This window comes from Pseudonaja textilis, chromosome 7 (assembly GCF_049901715.1).
Source record: "Pseudonaja textilis isolate UNSWEBS1 chromosome 7, rPseTex1.2, whole genome shotgun sequence".
Lineage (NCBI taxonomy): Eukaryota > Metazoa > Chordata > Lepidosauria > Squamata > Elapidae > Pseudonaja > Pseudonaja textilis.
In genome coordinates this window covers 21495085-21515472 of record NC_141996.1, presented here as the reverse complement: position 1 = coordinate 21515472, position 20388 = coordinate 21495085, and the positions used below count along the sequence as shown (strand labels likewise).

Below are 20388 nucleotides of genomic sequence, written 5' to 3'. Positions count from 1 at the left end.
CCTTCCAAGTCCCAGCTGATCAGCTGGGTCTTCTTTTGTTGCCCTGCACAGGAGAACGGAGCTGGAAGGCAGGTTAGTGGGGTGGGGAGGGAATAGGAGTTTGCAGTACCCTTCCCCTGGAGTGTGGTGGAATGGAGATTTTACAGTATCTTTCCCCTGCCATGCCCACCAAGCCATGCCACACCCACCAAGCCACGCCTACAAAACCAGCAGTAAAATATTTTGAAACCCACCACTGCAGCAATGGTATAACTTTGGCAAACCTCAAAGCAACTAGAATTGTATGTGCCACTGCATTCTAAATCAGCTGTAATTCACAGAAGGTCTTCAAAGGCTGTTCCATTTTCTGCAGAAATCCAGCCAGGAAGTAACCAGGACATCAGACACCATGATCAAGATCTCCTGGTTCAAGAATGGGTGCACTGGCACACAAGATGAATCTGTGCCAATTTAACCCCCGCTTGCTCCTTGAGCAGGAGTCAAGAGTCCAGGAGGACTCCACCAGGCTGCATTACCAGCTCTGTCTGGGAGAAGTAACCATGCCAGCAAGAGTAACAAATGATACCTCACCAAAACCCAGAGCCGCTCCATCTTGGTAAGGTTGAATTGAAACTGATTCGTCCCCATCAATGCCTTACAGGTTTTGGGCTATTGCCAGGGCAGTGTCACTTGGTTGTCCAGGAGTGGAGATGCATAGTAGGTTGTATGCTGATGATACGGCACCCCGTGCTGTTGGATCATCTCTCCCAGCATCCCCATGTAGATAATATGGATGATAAAAAGGAGAAGTGAAAGACCTGAGCCATGAGGCACCCCACTCTACAAGGGCCAAAGATTCAACCGTTCAACCTCTCACATCCCACTAACACAGGCTAGAACCTGCCAGAGAGGAAGGAAAAAAATAACTGTAAAATAAGGTTCAACCTCCAGGGAGCTGGTGCTCAAACTGGTGTCTCATCCATCCCAACCAGGGTAGGAAGCAGGCTCATTAATGTTGCCACCACCCTGAAAAGTTCATATTTCAACTTTGAAGAGTCTCCAACCTTAAAGATTGTCATGTTTCCTTTTTAATTTTCCTGAGGTTTTCTGTAACCCTAAGCAACCCTCCAAGGTAATATAACCTTATGTTTACTTACTTTACTTTATTGTCATTGCAAATCGTACAACGAATTTAAATACTGTCTTCAGTGTACTATACAGTAGAATTCAAAAGAGCTACTGCCCTGGGATAGAAGCTGTTTTTTAGCCTGTTTGTCCTTGTTTTTATTATCCTGCACCATCTGCCAGTTCCCAGGATGAGATGGATCTTTGAGAATGTTTTGAACTTTCTTAAGGCAGTGGGAGCTATAAAGCTCTTCCAAAGAGGGGAGAGGGCAACCCATGACCTTCTGGGCAATGACGTTAACCCTCTGGAGTGCTTTCCTGTCTGCCACTGTGCAATTGGCAAACCATACACAGGTGCAGTAAGTGAACATCTATCTCAGGTGTATCCACACGATATGGTGAAAAAAGCCCAGATAGCAGCCACAAGCTCACAGTGGAAGTGCCACCTCTTTGTTTTTTTGTGAAATGCACACTGAGCTGTGGTGGCGCAGTGGTTAGAATGCAGTATGGCAGGCTAATTCTGCCAACTGCCAGAAGTTTGATCCTCACTGGCTCAAGGTTGACTCAGCCTTCTATCCTTCCTGGGTCAGTAAAATGAGGACCCAGATTATCCAGGGCAATATGCTGACTCTGTAAACTGCTTAGAGCGGGCTGTGAAGCACTGTGAAGCAGTACAGAAGTCTAAGTGCTATTGTTATAAACAGAGATTCCAAATGCAATCACAGCCCCTCATTTTGACTTTTCACCCTATAGTGCAGACATCTCTGTTGTGTAAAAGGAACACATTCTCAAGTCAGAATTGCATATTTTGGTTGCATCTCTGTCTCACGCACACGCTCTCTCATAAAATGGCTACAGCGATAAGTGGAATCACAAAATCCTGAGTTAACTGAAGGGGAAGGGATGGGTTTTCTCTCCAAGATCTGCCCACAGTTTCCAAAGATGCAACCACCGACCCGCTTAGTTTCCAGAGAAGGCCTCTGGGAATTTCAGGCATCACTGGAAAGGAGATTATGCTCAAGGTTTTGCTTTGCAACATTGCTGGTTTACCATTTTGTTTTTTTGATTAGAAGAATTTGAAAACATTAAAGGTCAACCAGTGGGCATAGAGGCTACCTGGGAAATATGAAAGCTCCAACATTATCCAATGCAAGAGAAATCTTTCCTTTCTCCTCCCACTTCCCCAATTCAGTCAGTGGCTAAATGTGTATTGCATGGAGGAATCATTTAATTAACCAGCTTTGTAAGACTTGACAATAAACTTTTTTTTTTTTAAAAAAGAAACCAAGATTAGATTAAAAGTGGGGGGGAGAGACAGAGACAAAGTAGAGACAAACGGGAAGGGACATGGCTCTTGTTCCTCTTCCTCTCCTCGTACTCAGTTGCGTTGGACTAAAATTCCCATGAACTTCACTTCTCATGGGAGTTGTAGTCCAATATATAAGTCTTCTTCCTTACAGTCGCTCCCTCCCAGGACTCTGCAGAGTCGCTCGAGAGGTGCGAGGGTTCCGCTAGGGGGCGCTCAAGGGGCCTGTCCGCGACTTTCCGCCCTTCACCGCGACTCCGGGGCCCGACAGGGGGAGACGGTGGGGCTGACGGAGAGCAACAGCTTGGCAACGGGGGACTCGCCTTCTTGCCCTTCCTCCTTCCCGGGCAATTCCCCCGAGGACACGGCGGAGTCCTGCTCAGGCTCCTGGCTGCCCCCGCCGCCTCCTGCGCCTCGCTTCTTATCCTCCTCCTTCTTCCACTTCATCCTCCGGTTCTGGAACCAGATCTTGATATGCCTCTCGGTCAAGTTCAGCATGACGGCCAACTCCACCCGGCGCGGCCTGGAGATGTACTTGTTGAAGAGGAACTCCTTCTCCAGCTCCAGCAGCTGCGCCCTCGTGTAAGCCGTCCGGGTCCTCTTGTTCTCCTCGGGTTCCATCAGGTAGGAGCCACCTAAGGGAGAACGAGAGTCAGACAAGAAGGAAGGAAGGAAGGAAGGAAGGAGGGAAGGAAGGAAGGAAGGAATTCTTTATTGGCCAAGTGTGATTGGACACACAAGGAATTCGTCTTGATGCAAATGCTCTCAGTGTACATAAAGGAAAAGATACATTCGTCAAGAATCATCAGGTACAACACTTAATAATAGTCATAAGGTACAATAAGCAATCAGATCATAATAGGAAACAGTCCATATAAATCGTAAGGATACAAGCAACAGCGTTACAGTCATACAGTCACGAGTGGGAGGGAATGGGTGATAGGAGTGATGACATTGCCCGGGTGCATCTTAAGGACTAGAAACCTGAGAACAATATGAGAAACTGCCTAGACCCTTAGCTGCTCTTTGGTTGTAATCGTTTGGGAAGAAAAGGATTGCACTCACATGAGGAGCGCTCTGTAGTCAAAAGGAGGAGCTATCTCTACTGACTGATTGAGCCTAGCTTTAATAGCTAATTAATTCAATTTATTTAATAAGTAATTTAATAGCTAATCTCGGCTGATCATGAAAAACTAACTAGGTTCAGTAGTTCAATAGGATATCATTAGGAAAACCTAAGCAGTTAGAATAGACTGGGAAAGCGGGGGGCGGGTGGAATCCGCTTCTGTAACCTTGGAAACATCAAGAGCTAAACCGAATTTAAGAAGGTCTTTAGCCTTTGGGAGAACAGAAATGAATCTATCAGGCCATCTAAAATGGCAATCTGTTTCAATTAGATTTTATTTATGTAAGAAGCAGGCAATTTGCTCCCTGAATAAAATTCCTTCTTGTTGGATAAAAAGTAAGATCCACTCGCAATTTTTCTCAACAGAAAAAAAAAACTGGGCAGCTGCTTCAATTAACTTTTTAAATCTATTTGTGAGAAATGAACAGAGTGGGGAATTGCTATTTGCTCAAAATGCACCCTCGCCCTTCAAAAAAAATGGGATTCTCTGACTTATTGGCTCCATAGAACTCCTTTCAATCACCCAGCAGCAGAAGATAAAAGATACAACACATTTCCCTCTGACAAAATATATATATATATATGTGGAATTGGGCTTCCCTGTATGGTATCAGCAACCACCCCGCTTCTCATTCCACCTTTCCGACTTCAGAGTTTTTCTCAGAGTGTGAATGATACACTGGTGCTGGCAACTATATTAAACATTTCCTATCTTGGATGTTTATGGACATGGTAGACTTTCATCGTAAACTGTTATCCCTTGGAAGTGCTCTTGGTCTGAATAGTTTCTGCTTGACTCTTTATCCTGGAAACACCTCCTCCTCCTCCTCCTCCTTCTCCTCTTCCTCCTCTTCTCCAGCTCCCTCTCCTTCTGCTTTTCTCCTTCCTCTCTTTTCCTTCCGTCTCCCACTCACTCACCTTCCCTTCGCACCTGTTATTCCAGCCTCTCCTCCTGCCCTGCCCATTCAGTAGAATACTTTTCACCTCCGTTTATTACAGCAAAATCCATTATAACCAGTCAAGTTTTTGAAATATTTCTCATTTAGGATTTCTTGGAGACCCTTCCTGTTTGGGTAAAGCAACAAAGGAGTCTTCCTATTTCATGTCTTCCCTTATTCTCCATTTGAGAAGATGGATGGCATTTAGTCTCTAGGCAGGTGAACATGGGCATATTGCTATAAGGAGGATCTTTCTGCATTTGCCTGTCTCCTGGGTTAATTAATGAAGAAACACAACAAGGATGGGAGGCAGTGGGGTGGTGCTTGCATTATAAGGTTCCCCTCGCGCATACATGCTAGTCGTTTCCAGCTCTACCGAAGAGCCAGTGCTGTCCGAAGATGTCTCTGTGATCATGTGCCAAAGGCGCACAACGACACTGTTACCTTCCCACCAAAGTAGTCCCTATTTTTCTACTTGCATTTTTACATGCTTTCGAACTGCTAGGTTGGCGCTCACTCTGTTACACGGTGCTAGGGATTCAAACCGCCGAACTGTAACTGCTGAACCCTAACGACCTTTCTGATTGACAAGCTCAGCATTTTAGCCACCGAGCCACCACGTCCTGCATTATACCCAGGTTTTAAACCCTGTATGTCATTCCTCCTCCCACCCCAGGGTTAAATTCAAGTTTATTTCTCTCTGAGACTACCTGGACCCAATCCCTGCAGTTTTCTGGGTAAGATTTTTTCAGAAGTGGAAAATCTCTTCCTTCCTAGGACCGAGAGAGACTGACTGGCTCAATTGGTTTTGTGCCAATGGTGGAACTAGAACTCTCAGTCTCCCGGTTTCAAGCTGATGTCTTTAACCGCTACATCAAACTGGCTCTTGTGTATGTTATTAAAATGTAATGAAGAAAAGAAGAAAAGGTGTATTCCTCTTCAAAGAGACAAATCGTGGCTGCAGTGAAACACTAGAGGAGGAGTCTCCAACCTTGGCAACTTTAAGCCTGGAGGACTTCAACTCCCAGAATTCCCCAGCCAGCAAAGCCAACAAAGCAGCCAGCAAAGCAAAGCTGGCTGGGGAATTCTGGGAGTTGAAGTCCTCCAGGCTTAAAGTTGCCAAGATTGGAGAGCCGTGCATTAGAGGAGGACATGCTGAGATTCAACCGTCCAGATGCTCACATTTCTCACGACTCATTTACCTTATTTGCCAATCAGAGACACTCTATGAAATGTTTTTTTTTTAAAAAAAATAAAACGTTTGTTGTCCTTTCCTATTACACCTGAGATAAAAGCACATGCTTCACATTCTCCTTTGGATACCATTTTGGCACTGTGTTTAACCTTGGTTTGGTGACTGGAATCATATAACCTGGTTTGGTTGACAAACCAGGACTGCAATAGTTTTTATAACAGCTCGCCTTCATACAATCTTGTGGAAAATGAAACCATGTGCTAACTTTTATTTCAGACGGTCTGTACGTGGTTTCACCTCTGTTGAATTGGAATAAGCAAAAACAAACACAGATTGCAAGAGTAAAAGAAACTTCCCTAAGTTGAGCACGCTGGGGGAGAGGATATATTTATTTTAAGAATTCCAAGGGCTTATATTGGAGAAACTCTGCACAAGTACAATGCCAAATGGAATCATAATTATAATTTAAAAAGCATCAGGCCATTGATGAAATCCTTTTGTAATTAAAATATTTTTTCCAATTTCGCTTCTTAATTTTAACATTTAAAGCCTCTTTCTCCTGTGCTTTTTGTTTCTATCACCACTATCTTTTTCTCTTCGAACACTGATGCACCGTGTTCCAATATCCTTCTGTTATATTAGGAAAGTTATAGAACTTTCCAGTTTGGAATGCATATATTTGCATGGATTTGTCTTCTCGATAAGCTAATCTAAGCATCTTATGCCCTGAAGGCCAACAGATTAATTCTACCAAAAAATGTCAGGGTCTTGAATAGTGGAACAGCTGGCCTTCAGAAATCATGGGCGCTACATCACTGGAGGTCACTTATCTGAAATGGTATAGTTCTGCTTGAGCAAAGGGCTGGACTAGAAGACCTCCAAAGTCCCTTCCAGCTTCTATTCTATTCTATTCTATTCCATTCCATTCCATTCCATTCATAGAGCGCATGTTCGCTTTGCTGTTATAATGCGGTGGGGCGCATATAATGAACTTACGAATTGTAGTTGGCTGGTTGACTTTGCTACAACGGATTACAACGGGGGACATTTGGCCCCTGAACGACTCTCCCGGGGTGACCAACGGGCCTTTTTTTTTTTTTTTTTTTGCACCTATTTTTCCATATTTTTTTTCCTGTAAGGTTTTCTGCCAGACCGAGTCTTACAAACGAGGAGCAAAGCGAACTTAGTTCTCCGGTCCACTACGCATCTTAAATGTTCCTCTGCCTAGGAGTAATTCCCGCTGAATGCAATGGGACTTACACCCTAGGGTAGGACGACAGCCTCTGGCTTCGGACTCTTCAAACTGCTTGCCACCGGCGCGTTATCAGTGCCGCGGCGAACGTAAACCGTCGGAGTTAAATAAAACCGATTTTATATATCGCAGCAATAGATTTCCTCCAGCATCACCCCCAAAATTCCCCAGCGTGTAAACAACGACCAATACACGTGCGCGCAAACGAACGGAAAGGACCGGCCGGCGAACCTGAAGATTCATTTTAGCATGAATCTGATTAATTAGCAGGGAAAACGGGTTGATCCTATTGAGAGGAAGGAACCGGGTGGCGGCGGAGCAGGCCTTCTCGGTAGTGGCCTCGCACTTTGGAGTAGCCTGGCCGCTCCCATGCTTTGCGCCAATGGCCCCTTCCCAAGTAGCGCTTCAAAACGCAGCGCAGACCTTGCTTGAAGGAATCGCGCCCTAGACGTAGAGTTGGACCACAGTCATCTCATTCGGCCACTACATGATGTGACTGAATACGCTATAATAGGTACTTGTATTATGCCACTTCCGTTTAATTAAATCGTTCAGAATCCTAGGAGACGTCCCATATAAGGGTAAATAAAGAAATCGCAATTCCTCACAAAATTTTGATTGCTTCACACTTTTTCTCAAACGTGACTAGTGACTTGAATTTCTTCACACTGTTTCTCCGAGTCGACTAGTAACTTGAAACAGTTGCAATTATTCTAGTCTTGAGCTGCTTGATGCTGCTATGAATTCACACGCTAGTCTAGATTTTAAAGTTTTCTATCCCATTAGAATAACAGGACATAAAAAATTAAACACTTCTCTGTTTGAGTTTAAGCCATTAAATTGAAAAGGATTCGATATTTTTTAAAAAAATATGCCATATGATGACCAAAATAATGTGAAAAACAACCATGTGTCCAAAAGTTCAAAATAATATATAAATATAATATTTTTTCAGGCAACAATTTTCAAGAAAATATCTATTGATAATTCATAGGTTTCAAATACTCTTATTAGTTGGGACATTTATGCTGGAACAAATTTGTAGCATATAACGCTTATTTATAAAATTAGAGATCCAACACATTTTCTTTTAAAACATTATCCTAGACCTCTCATTTACATAAGTGAATTCAAGAGTAGGAATTTTTACAAAAACGTTCTCATAAAGATGTTGTGCATCCCAATACACGATATATTCTAGTGCAAGAAAATGCACATATTCTTCCTTCTTCAAATTAAATATGTATTGATTGTCAACTTAGCCTTGGATGTATAATTCAGGCGAGAAAGATTAACAGAACTTGAGGAAGTAAATGGATGGACAAAGTATTGGTTATAAAACAGCAAGGTTGTGCACCAAAATGTTAGGGTTTGTTTACTAAACATATCTACCCCATCTTTCATTCAGAAACTTGGGGAGGATTATAAAGAGTTATCTCCTCCTGTTCACTCACAACAACCACACTACAGTCTACATTGGGTTGAAAGAGTAGGTTAACCAAAGTAATTCCACAAATTTCTGTTATCCAGTATAGAAGACCTAGAAACTCTGGAAACCGAAGTCTCTCCTTGAGATGAATTAACCTCTCATAAAATCAAAGTCGAATATTTCTAAGTGCAAACTAGTGGTGGGTTAATTACTGAAATGATCGTGTATCATGTGGCAATTGAAAACGTAACCTCTCATTTATAACTCGCTGCTTCCTATTGGAAATGCCAATATAAACGCACTGTAGCCTTGGTTAATATGGCTAAATAAAACACCCTGCCCCTTATGTGGTTGTCCTGCTCCACAACCTTTAAAACCATATGAAACATTGATTTGGATAGGACAGGAATTCTGCCTCATTCATTACGTGACAAAATGTCTGTTACTTGGAAAATGACCCAGCACGAAGTTAGCCTGACCTTAGTTGGACTAAATTGGTGCCACCATTTTTTAATATAATATATTTATTAAATTTCACAGCCAAACATTAAAATGCAAATTAACATAGAAGGAAAAATGAGAAAAGGAATAATAAAACAAATTGAAAGTGACAATAAAATACCCCAAGCGTATCATGTATGCTAACGTTGATTAGATGCTGGATGGGAAGCGCTTCATTAACACTCTTCGATTTCTCTGCCTGACCAACAGTGGTTCGTAAACTGAAAGTGGTTTTTAAAAATCTGTTTGTTTTTTACAAAATGTAATTGAATGAACTGTTTGAACTTTGTATATTTGAAAATAAATATAATTTTAAAAACCCCGTTAATCAAGGTTCATTTGCCAAATTTGCAGTATCTCCCTTGGTGTGTGTGTGTGTGTGTGTGTGTTTTTAAAAAAATAACTTTTGGTTTATTTCTGTGGTTTTTTTGGTTTCTGAGACTAGTCTATCATTTTGACTTCCTAGGACTGACTTCCAGAATCTGGTATCCTTCAGATATTTTGGAGCATAACTCCCATTAACCTACGAGGCAACAAACTCAGGAATAAGGGTCGTTCTTGTAGCTCTAAATACTTGAAAAGCATCCATCTGGGAAAGGTTCTCCTTCAGTGACTATGCTGTCCATGCACCGTCACTGACTGATAGTTTTCCACTACAATTCCGTGTCAGATTTTTCCTGGGCAAATACAGTAGGTTTGTCACTCAATATTGCAGCACTAACACACTAATTATCTAACATTTTGGAAGGAAACAAATCCCTATGAAATTAAGAAAGTAGTTAATTAAAGCTGAAATCCTAGACCCAGTTTCCTTTGAGTAAGCCTCTGAACACTCACCCTTTCTGTAAATGGGATTTAAGAATTAACAGGATTTATTAAGGCTCCAATCCTTAATAGAATGCTTTGTGGGGAATTCTGCACTGGCATTCCACACGTGTTAAAGGAGCCAAGTTTGAAGCAGATTGCTTTTACATTAAAACAGGCAGGCATGGGTGACACCTTCTCTTGTGAACTTCACTGATTAGCTAATAAGGCAAGTCGTGTTTCCCTCAAATGTTAATTTTTTTTAAATGTTACCATTGGTTTTATTGCAGCTGCCAAACCTGCCTCTGTTTTCAATATGTAACTTTTTCTTGCAGTTTTTTCAAAACGGTAGTTTAATGATAGATTCAATACAGTAGTTTTAACTATTGTAAATATTCTCAAGTAACGGTGGTGCATGCACATATGCACCTATACTCATAAATATATATTAAGGGGATTTAGTTACCTTTAGTAATGCGGTCTGTACAGTTTAGATTTTTGCTTTTAAAAAGATAGTTTGATTCTTTGCATGAATTGTTAATTTGATTGTTACACACACACACACACACACACACACACACACACGCACAAACAATCCAGGGAAGAGCATTTATTTATTTAAGACTTGACCTGGATTGCACCAAACATTTTGAATTTGGGAAGTACTCGCATCCTGTTCACTTCACAATTGGACTACTGCAATGCACTGTACATGGGACCGCCCTTGAAGACTATCTGGAAACTATGGCTGACATAATATAGTGGCATAAGCAGTAATAGGTACTTTGCATCCTGCTTATATGTCACCACTGCCACGCGAGCTGCATTGGCTGATGTCATTTGGCTTTGTACAATTCAAGGTGCTGATGGTTACCTTTAAAGCTCTTCATGGCATACAAGCCAGTTATCTGCCTTCATTATTTGGCTATCTGGGTACCATTAGGCAGAATGGGTGCACTTCCATTCTCTTCTATTAAACATTGCTATCTTACAGGAGCTGGGGAGCATGTCTTCTCACTGTGTATGTCTCCATCCTCTGGACCAGTTTCCCTCCAGATATATTTTTGTAAGATTCTGAAAAACCCTTAAATCTTGGCTTTGGGCTTATGTGTTGAGGGGTGTGTGTGTGCACGCACATGGGTGCATGATGCACTTTTTTGCTATTTATGTTTTTTGTTGTTATATTTTTATTTTTAGTTATTATATTTAATTTGGCTTTTGTTTCATTTTGATTTTAATTATTTTAATTAGCAATATATTTGGTAAGCCTATTGGAGTCTATTGGAGTGAGCATCTGTATTAGATCTATATTATTATTTTAATTATTTTGTTTTCAGATACGTGAAATGAGAAGCTAACCTGTAAAATACCCAGAACAATTTAAAAGGTACCACCCTCTGTTTGCCTATTTGATTTTAAATAAAAATGCTTTTGAAATTCTTTCAAAACTTAAAACTAATTATTCTTTACATCCTCTCTTCCCAGGTCAGTCATATGTAAATACTCCGAAGATATTTGAGTATTTAGTTGATATCTCATGGTTAACATTTTTAGAAGAGAAAACATTATAGCAAAAACAATTTTGGTCTAAAAGCATCATCATCAAATATAATCACTTTAATTTTGCTTTATCTTTCAGAACAAACCTGGTGTGATTTTGGAACCCCGCACTAGGCCATTGTGTCCTTGGAGAAATAAAGAGGGGAGGAGATTAAGAATTAGTTTATTATATGGCTGGAATGTAACTTGGAATCTGGCTTGAGCAAAACATGAGCCCAGGAGTTCATTTAATGAAGTTGTTAAAACCGTGGCCCTCAGATATATTGGCTGGAGATTTCTGTCAAATCAAGTCTCAATAAGAAGAATCAATTATTACACTTTTCCTAGGGAAGAAATAAGATTTTAAAATGTTGTTTTTAACCATTTACTCTCTGACTCTTTGTGACTTTATAGGCAAGTCCTCTCCATGCTACCCTCTCAAGCACAGCTTGTTTTAATTGTTGGATGTTCAACTTCACATCAGATTTGATGTTGTCAAGCCGTTGTATTCTTTGCTTGCCCCTTCTTCTCAATTCCACTAGCCTTTCCTAACACCATTGCCTTCTCCAATCAATTGGCATGCATAAGATGGCACAGTAAATCGGATTTAAATAGTCTTATTTATGTAGGTTTTAAAATATAGTGGCTAAAATAAGGTGATTAAAGCATGGTTGACAGATTACATGCAGTAGTCACCATCCAGTGAAAATAATCCACCTCAAATTCCATTGACGTGAATGGGGAGAGCTAGCGAGAATGCTCTGGTTCAGCTCTCATTCCTTTCAGTGGGATTTGTCCCCAGCAATGTTTTATGTTTTAATTGTCTTCAAGTTGTTTTAGAATAAAACTCAGGTATAAACATTTGTCCACACCGGTGCAAAATTGATTACTCTTTAGGAAGGAGGGAAATTATTTCTGAGTAGAAATATATACAAAATTGTGCTCTGTATTATCCTTAAGGCAAATGAAAACGTCTCACAGATCAAGGGAAATGTTGCCAGAAAATGCTCCCGTGGGTAAGTTTTGCTACCACGAAAATTTGCATCAAAACATTAAAAGGGGGAAAGGGAGATCTTCTACCAAAGCCAAACCTATTTCCACCCCCCCGAGGGCAACTATAAAACAAATACATCCCAGAGAGAAAGCTTCCAGTGGAGACCCAAACAGCGAGATGGGCACTCACTCCTGCAACTTTGAAGAGTCTAAAAACCTTTCTTTCAGGAGGAAAAGTTGGCGTTTGTTAAGTTTCAGTGGTATTGGCTTCAGGCACTTGAAAATGCACACACTTCTCCGATTCTAAGCCAACTTACCCTCTTATTTTATTTATTTTTTCTTACATTTTTCTTCCTTGCTACCGCACTGCAGATCAAGCTGCTTTTCTAGCATTGCTTATAAATAAAAGACCCATTGAAATCAGTGGGACGCAATCTTGGAAGGGCGGCGAATTGTAATCAGAGTCAGTTGAACTTTTTTTTTTTTTTTTTACAAAGGGACTTACTTTTGCATAGATATACACCTAGTTGCAAACTACCACTATTCAAACGGAAATTATATTAATTATCTTTTGAAAGTATATATTATATTCTGTGCACTAGGAATTTATTTCTATTTAATTGTTCTTAGGACTTTATCTCTTCCAAGCAAATCCAATTCTAGGTGGAAAATTTAATGTATCTCACAAAATCCTTTTTGGTCCACAAACATTTTTTTTAAACTTTACGTTGCTGCTGTATAGTTTAATGCATTTCAGCATATGCATTTAAAAATAACACCAGTGTACGTATAAACCGCACATTCTGCTACGACTTAAAACTATGTAAACGGGCCCACGTACACACTTAAATGTAGCCACCTGTTTGTTATTTCCCAATATTTTTGCTTTTGGGGGGAAAAGCAAAAATGTTTTCCACCTCACTGAGAGCTTATGCACCGGAGACAAATTCCTTGTGTGTCCAATCACACTTGGCCAATAAGGAATTCTGTTCTGTTCTGTTCTGTTCTGTTCTAGTCTGGTCTATTTTCTATTCTATTCTATTCTATTCTATTCTATTCTATTCTATTCTATTCTATTCTATTCTATTCTATTCTATTCTAATTCTAATTCTAATTCTAATTCTATTCTTTCCATTTGGGTTCCTAACTGAGCTTGGTCACAGATGGGAGTAAGTCTGCCTGAACGGTTTGTCCCAACTAAGAAAATGCAGGCACCCCCCCCCCGCCCCCCACCTTCTCCCACCCCCGTTTCTCCTATCTGTTCTTACAAAGCCCTTAATGCAATGTTTGCCCAAAGGCGTGACCCGCTGAGCGCAGGGCGCGATAACATTGTGCTGCCGGAGACCGAGCCGCTCTTGCCCCAACTGCCCTTCCTGGAGTTTGGCTCACTCTCCCCGGATCGGAAAGGCAAGGCAACTCCCCCTGTTCCCTCGGAGGTTGTGAGCCCCTGGCAGCCAAAAACAAAGAAAGAAAAAGAAAAAAAAATCCCCTCCCGAGTTTTGCGCTTGTTCTCGGAGCCAACGCTCATTCCGGGTCAGGCCGGTTCCGCTGGACGGCAGTGGTTCTTCGGCCGCGTCAATTGGAAGAGTCCGGTTTCTTCCGGACAACTCTTCCGTTGCATGGTGTAAGAAAGGGCGCCGCCGCTTGCTGCTTAGCGCGGAGGGAAGAGAAAAGGCTTGGCAGCCTGTTGCATCGAGGCCATCTTGAGGCTCCTGACCTCTCTCTCCACCCCCCCGCTCCTCTCTCTCTCTGGGTCTTAATTCCAAAAGAAGCCGAGCGATTTCCCTGGAGGTCAGTCCAGGCCGGAAAGGAGGGAATTGGGATCCACGAAAGCTTTGCCACAACCGGTGTCACGAGTGTTTCTGAGGACAGAAAGTGCCTCTGCTGGGGCTTCTCAGATTGGATAGAGACGAGGACCTCCGTTAGCTAAGCGCGCGCGACCGGCTTGGCTTTTGGGTTATCCGTCTGGAAATGGTTGGATTTCCTGGTGGATCCCACCAGGCCTTCTTTTAAAAAAAGCAAGGGCGCGTTTTTCACTCTGCTTTTTGCTGAAGTTTATAAATAACTGCCATACAGGTTAGGAAAGAGAACATATCCTGGAGGATATAACCAGGGATTCCACTTTCAAGAACTTTGATGAAAACCCCCCAAATTGCCATCTTCTTAAAATAAATCCAAGGATTTCCACTGGGCATATATGGGTCCATTCTTAGATGGATAAGATGTCAAGGCCTTGACAGATCCTCTGATCCTATCCAATTCTTCTTAAATAGATATTAGTAATTAATGCTTCAATGGGTAGAACGATCTTTATTAGCATCCAAAGAAGGCTGGCATTTCTGTTCGTTAGAAGGGCCAGTTAAAGCTTCTTACATTCCTTTTTCTGGATTCTTATACAATGTGTATACAATGTGTGTTTGAACATGAAATTCCCTGGATCCTGTTCTCTTTGCAAGGACTTCTTTTATTATTTTTCACTGAATGCAGACAGGCACACACGCACAGATATTAGAACTATATTTTCTTTTTATCTTTAGAAAGTTAAGTGGCGATAGGGTGATACAATTTTCATGCAAATTAAGTTTGGAATCAGTGCGCAAAGTTTCTTTTAAGCTGCCTGCTATAATCTTCTACAATTATATTGCAGTAGGATTCGATGGTAAAATTGTTGCCCACAGCTTTACCATTTTGCACTCTGTTGAATTTGCTCCTAAAAGGTATCTTCTACCCATTAACACAAAACAAGGGAAATGCACCAGATTTACAATGCAGACCCTTTCTGTCAACAGTGCAAACTTTTACCATTTGCAATGTCAGTCAGCTCCCTGGTATTTAAGAAGGTTATCCCTTGGCAAACAGGTTAAGGACTCTTCATCAGTTTGCCCGATCACAAAATCCAGGCACCACCTTCCTTCATTTCAGGTAAAATCAGTGCAGAGTCTCTCTCCACAGCAACCTTCAAGTTTTGGTCCTAGAACGCAGCCCTGAGAAGATCTTGGCTTGGAGAAGCAGCTCAGTCGGATCTTCTGCAGTTGTAAGGAGTTCTACTAAGCTGAGGAAAGCCTCTGTCTCTTTTGGAGCAAGAGTCAATTCTGTCCTCTCGTGAAGTCGCCTTTTAGTAGGTTGCGTGAAGTCGCCTTTTAGTAGGTTGCAATCCAAAGGCGGCCAGCATTCCTATTTTGCTTTCATTTCTGCTGCCAAAGTGGATCCCTTGGCGTGGTCCTTGTTCCTGAGCTAGTAGCAAATTAGATTCACACCTTCAGACCCAAAAAGCCACATGAGAAAACCTCATCATTTTCTTTCACCACCCTCTGCTGAGATTTAATTAGAAGCAATGTTTTTATCAGCACAAAGTCAATGAAAGCAAACTCCTTGGAGTCAATGACAATTAAAAACCATTATGAGTCTTGGAATCGAATACATCAATTTACTGGGTTTGATTTTGGTTTTAACTACAAACGGTTCCATCGTTTTTTAAATCAAAATATAGCGCCATGAATATCACACCCAGCACTTGTAAAGACAGAGCTTAAAATTGAATTTCCCCAAGCTGAAAAAATGTAATAATTCCAAGTCTATGTAATTTAATCCTTTCAAAAAGGTATAAAGTATTTTACCTCTTTGAAAGGATTAAATTACTTAGATTATAGTAATAAAGTACAAGAGAATAACATACAGTATATTCTTATTATCCTTTTCTTTTTTAAATATTAAATATTAAAACTGTGAGCAAATGCTCAGGTACAGGGCAAATATCTTACAGAACTACTTTAGAGTCATACCCCAATTAATTGTAAATAAAGAGGATTGGAGCAGGTTTCCACAAACTTCAGTCAAAAGGTCCTTTACAGACCCATCCCAAACAAGTGTATGAAAACAAACACAGACCAAGGGCAAATTTAATATGAGATTCTACAGGCTTGTAATGCAAACTCTACAGTTCATCAAGAACCACTATGCTGTTCATTACATATAATATATTCAATTATAATCTTGCCAACCTAGTTTATTCTTCCCAAAGTGTTAATTCATGTTGCAGTAAATGAACATTCTGGACATTCACAAGTTATTTTTAAAGAATTAACAAATAAATATAGGAACTACACTTCCCTTCATCAGATGCCACTGAAGGGGAATAAAACCTATGCTGTAATAAACATGCCAGTGTATGAAATAACACACCCAATTGCTTATTTATTAATTGGGCTTCTGTGGTATTTTGCAGAATTAAAAATATCCACAAAAGTAAGGTTTAATGTGGTCCAGTCTTTTTCTAAAAGCCTTTAGTCTGGAAACAGTGGGCTATTGGAGTTTAGGATTCCACTTATCTTAAGCGTGAATACTCAAAAATAAATCTCACTGTGTTTATTCAGGCTGATATTTCTGCAGCAACGGTCATTAAGATTGCAGGATTCCCTTCCTCGCTTTCTAATTGCATCAGAGAAGGGAAAGGTGCTGCCATTTTGATGAATGCATCAATAAAACTTTTGAGGGCCAAAATGGACAACAGTGGTAACAATGAGGTTGAGGATGGTGAACATTCTCTGCTATATTCCTTACAAAAATCACCAGCTCCCTGCAAAGAAATCAGGCTGTAGTCTGTGTAAAGTACCTTCCCAGTTTCAACCAGGAAATAAAAAGCGTGAAGCGGACAGGCCGAATTGGGGTACAGCAGAGCACAGCCCCTCTGCAGAGGAAGATACAGCAGGTTGAGTTTACCACAATGTGACTGAAGAGAAGTTTACTAAGGCAAAGTGTGCAGGTTTTTACCAGGATGAGTGATGCCCTTCACTCCCGAGCGGCCTGCAGAGTAGTGAATGGACGCCAGAAAAAAACTCCCTTATGTTTCTTGAATTAAAATTGCACTACTGTACAATCAAAACAATTACTCTCCAGTCATGCATTTAACTGTTTCTCTTTTCATGTACACTCAAAGTTGCACAGGTTCTCTGGGAGTATTCTCAAGGTTTTCTGGATGTAAAGGGCTGCGAGACTTTCAAGTGCGCCTCTAAATGAAACTTTCTCAAACTTTCATTTAGTTTAGAAACTAAGGTTACTTCACAGGTGCTGCTTTAACATTTGGAAGCGTGCCAGAGGGCTTTGAAAGCTGCAGCCTTATTACTATTGTTGTTGTTATTATTACTGTTATGCATCCAAAATAATAGTTTTGTTTGACAATCTCTAGAAAGTCAACCATTGATTTATTTATTACATTTCTATTTCTTACATTTCTAGGACCTTTCCGTTTCAATACATGCTATTTTAAGTGGCTTAAGGATTACTTACTTCTAAGTAAACAAAAAGATTTATAGCAGGGCAAACCACACAAAGAAAAATGCAGCGTTATATGGCGTTGCTTTCTTTATATGATATGATTAATGAATTTAGAGGAAGTATCTTTTGGTCATATTTGCTTATTAGCATATTAGCCAGCCTTGTGTATAAGTTGTAGCCAAACTCACAGTTTCTACAGCTACTTTGTCTGGGACTTATGGAAATTGTATTTCATGTGAGAGTTCCAGGACTTCTCTGGTAGGAACTCAAGTATTCTACATTCAGGCATCATTCATTGAATTTCAGTGGCATTCTGATCTATTTACTCCTGGCTTCAGCTCTGGCAATTGTCACCGGAATCCTTTCAGGAGGAATAGGCACAAGAACATGCTGTAACCAGGGCTGTATTTACACCACAGCCCTGATGTTTAAGCGACATTTACCCATAATTTATTCAACCCGTTTCCGCAGCTTTGCACATCACACTAAACTATAAACTAATGTCTAAAACTCGCTTTGCAGAAACACTTTAAGGTAAAGGCATGGCTGGATTTGGGTTTTTGGGTGGGTTTTTTTTTTTTTTTTGGTTCTTTTATAATGATGAACCACCAACTCCATCCAAGGAGAAAACCCTCTTTCTTTGATCGGCCAGCCTTTCTGAACTGGGCGCTGTCCGGATATGCCGGACTACAATCATCCTCAACCAGCAGCCGCCCCAGCACTGACTGGGGACGATGAACATTGTCGTGCAAGCTATCCGAAGGAGCCTCCGGTTTGGAGACGGCTCTAAAGAGCCGGTGCCCACAAAGGGCAAAGGAGCTGGACCGAGGAGAGGCGTTCTTCTTCGGCCCTAGGCAGACAGAAGAGGGAAGGGCGCCTTACCCGTGCCGGCCCACTGTCCCTTCCACGCGTGGGACTTGGTCGACTTCATCCAAGGGAAGGGCAGCGGCGCTCTAGGTTGCTCCAGCAGCCCGGCCTCGGTCCCTTCTCCGAAGGGAAGGGTCTCCTGCTGCGGTAGAGCGAGCTGAGCTGGATGGTGCGGGGGAAGGGAGTGGAGGTGGTGAGGAATGCCCGGGTCCTCTGAGAGGGGGGGCACTTCGTAGGGGGAAATGTCCGGCGGGCTGCCTTGATCCAAGCCCCCCAAAACCCCGGCGTAAGGAGACGGCTGTGGCTGCTGCCGCCCCATGTAGAGGCAGGCGGGGGGGCTGGAGTTGTAATCCGGAGGCTGCGATCTCTGGAAGGCGCAGGGCTCCTTGTAGAGCGCGTGGCTGGTGCCGCCGCTGCCGGAGGCGTAATACTGCTCTTCGGCGTTCATGGCGAGCGGGGACCCCGCGCGAGAACCTTCCCAGGGCGCAGGTGAGGGGCGCACCTTTGACAGGCTGCCTCACCTGCCCGAGGAGCGGATGGAGTCCCAGGTCGGGGGAAGAGGGGGGAGCATCCCGAGGGGCTTTTTCGATTGGTTGGCTTGACTGTCCGCGTGAAATGGACCTGGATTTCTATTGGGCGGCCGGTTCCCAATCAGAAGGAGCGGTTCTGATGTTTGGCTCTTTGGCGTTTCTTTCGTTTTTCTTTTCCTTTCCTTTATCATCGACCAGGATCAGAGTTGTTCTGAACTGGGGCAAAACCCCATGTGACACTGGTCCTTAATTATAATCCAGCAAATCATATTTTTCAGAAATATATTCTTGAAGCATTTCTGTTATCCTGTTCTCTCTCCCTCCCTCCCACCCATCCTCTCTCTGTGTGTTTCTCCCTCCCTCCCTCCCTCCCTCCATCTCTCCTTCCCACCCTCTCTCTCTATGTCTCTGTCTCTCACCATCTCTCTCTTTCTCCCTCCCTCCCTCCGTCTCCCGCTCCCTCCATCTCTCCCTCCCACCCTCTCTTTCTATGTCTCTGTCTCTCACCATCTCTCTCTTTCTCCCTCCCTCTCTCTCTATGTCTCTCTCTTTCTCTCTCCCTCCCTCCCTCTCTATGTCTCTGTCTCTCTCTTTCTCTCTCCCTCCCTCCCATCCCCCTCTCTGTCTGTCTCTCCCTCCCTCCCACCATCTCTCCCTCCCACCCTCTATGTCTCTGTCTCTCTCCATCTCTCTCTCTCCTTCCCTCTATCTTTCCCTCCCTCTCTCAGCTCTCCCTCCCTCCCACCCTCTCTCTCTGTCTCTCTCTCCATCTGTCTCTCTCTGTCCCTCCCTCCCTCCATCTCTCCTTCCCACCCTCTCTCTCTATGTCTCTGTCTCTCACCATCTCTCTCTTTCTCTCTCCCTCCCTCCGTCTCCCGCTCCCTCCATCTCTCCCTCCCACCCTCTCTCTCTATGTCTCTGTCTCTCACCATCTCTCTCTTTCTCCCTCCCTCTCTCTCTATGTCTCTCTCTTTCTCTCTCCCTCCCTCCCTCCCTCCCTCTCTATGTCTCTGTCTCTCTCTCTTTCTCTCTCTCTCCTCCCTCCCATCCCCCCTCTCTGTCTGTCTCTCCCTCCCTCCGACCATCTCTCCCTCCCACCCTCTATGTCTCTGTCTCTCTCCATCTCTCTCTCTCCTTCCCTCCATCTTTCCCTCCCTCTCTCCAGCTCTCCCTCCCTCCCACCCTCTCTCTTTCTCTCTGTCTCTCTCTCCGTCTGTCTCTCTCTGTCCCTCCCTCCCTCTTTCTCTTCCAGTGGCAAAGCACCCCCCCAGAACAACACTCCAGCACCACGTGGCTCTGCTCCAACCTCACCTGAGCTTGCTGAGCAGGAGAGGTCAGTGCAAGGAACCTGGGCGCCAAGAGTGTCTATGGAGACTCTCAGTCATCCAGATCATGGTTGTCTCAAAGGTGCTTTTTCAAGAAGCAACTGGACTTTCTGGTTTTCTTTTGAAGACGTTCATTGAGAACGTCTGAAGAAGCTTCTTGGATGAGAAGCAAAACGTCTTCAAAGAAAAACCAGAAAGTCCAGTT

The 20388-nt window shown here is 42.6% G+C and overlaps 1 protein-coding gene across 1 annotated transcript; it reads right to left on the bottom strand.

Moving 5' to 3' along the window:
- Window positions 1–2656: 2656 nt before the first annotated feature.
- On the bottom strand, window positions 2657–18776 carry PDX1 (pancreatic and duodenal homeobox 1). The gene is made up of 2 exons (XM_026708802.1): window positions 18344–18776; window positions 2657–3045 (listed from the first exon to the last, which is right to left on the bottom strand). Exons 1-2 carry the CDS (start codon window positions 18774–18776, stop codon window positions 2657–2659), a joined length of 822 nt encoding a protein of 273 aa, XP_026564587.1.
- Window positions 18777–20388: the final 1612 nt, after the last annotated feature.

Excerpts from the sequence above, each read along its gene's own strand:
- PDX1 (XM_026708802.1), bottom strand. The coding sequence starts at position 18,776 with ATGAACGCCGAAGAGCAGTATTACGCCTCCGGCAGCGGCGGCACCAGC. Across the intron at positions 3,046-18,343 it reads GGGACAGTGGGCCGGCACGG|GTGGCTCCTACCTGATGGAA; the intron begins GTAAGGCGCCCT and ends GTTCTCCCTTAG.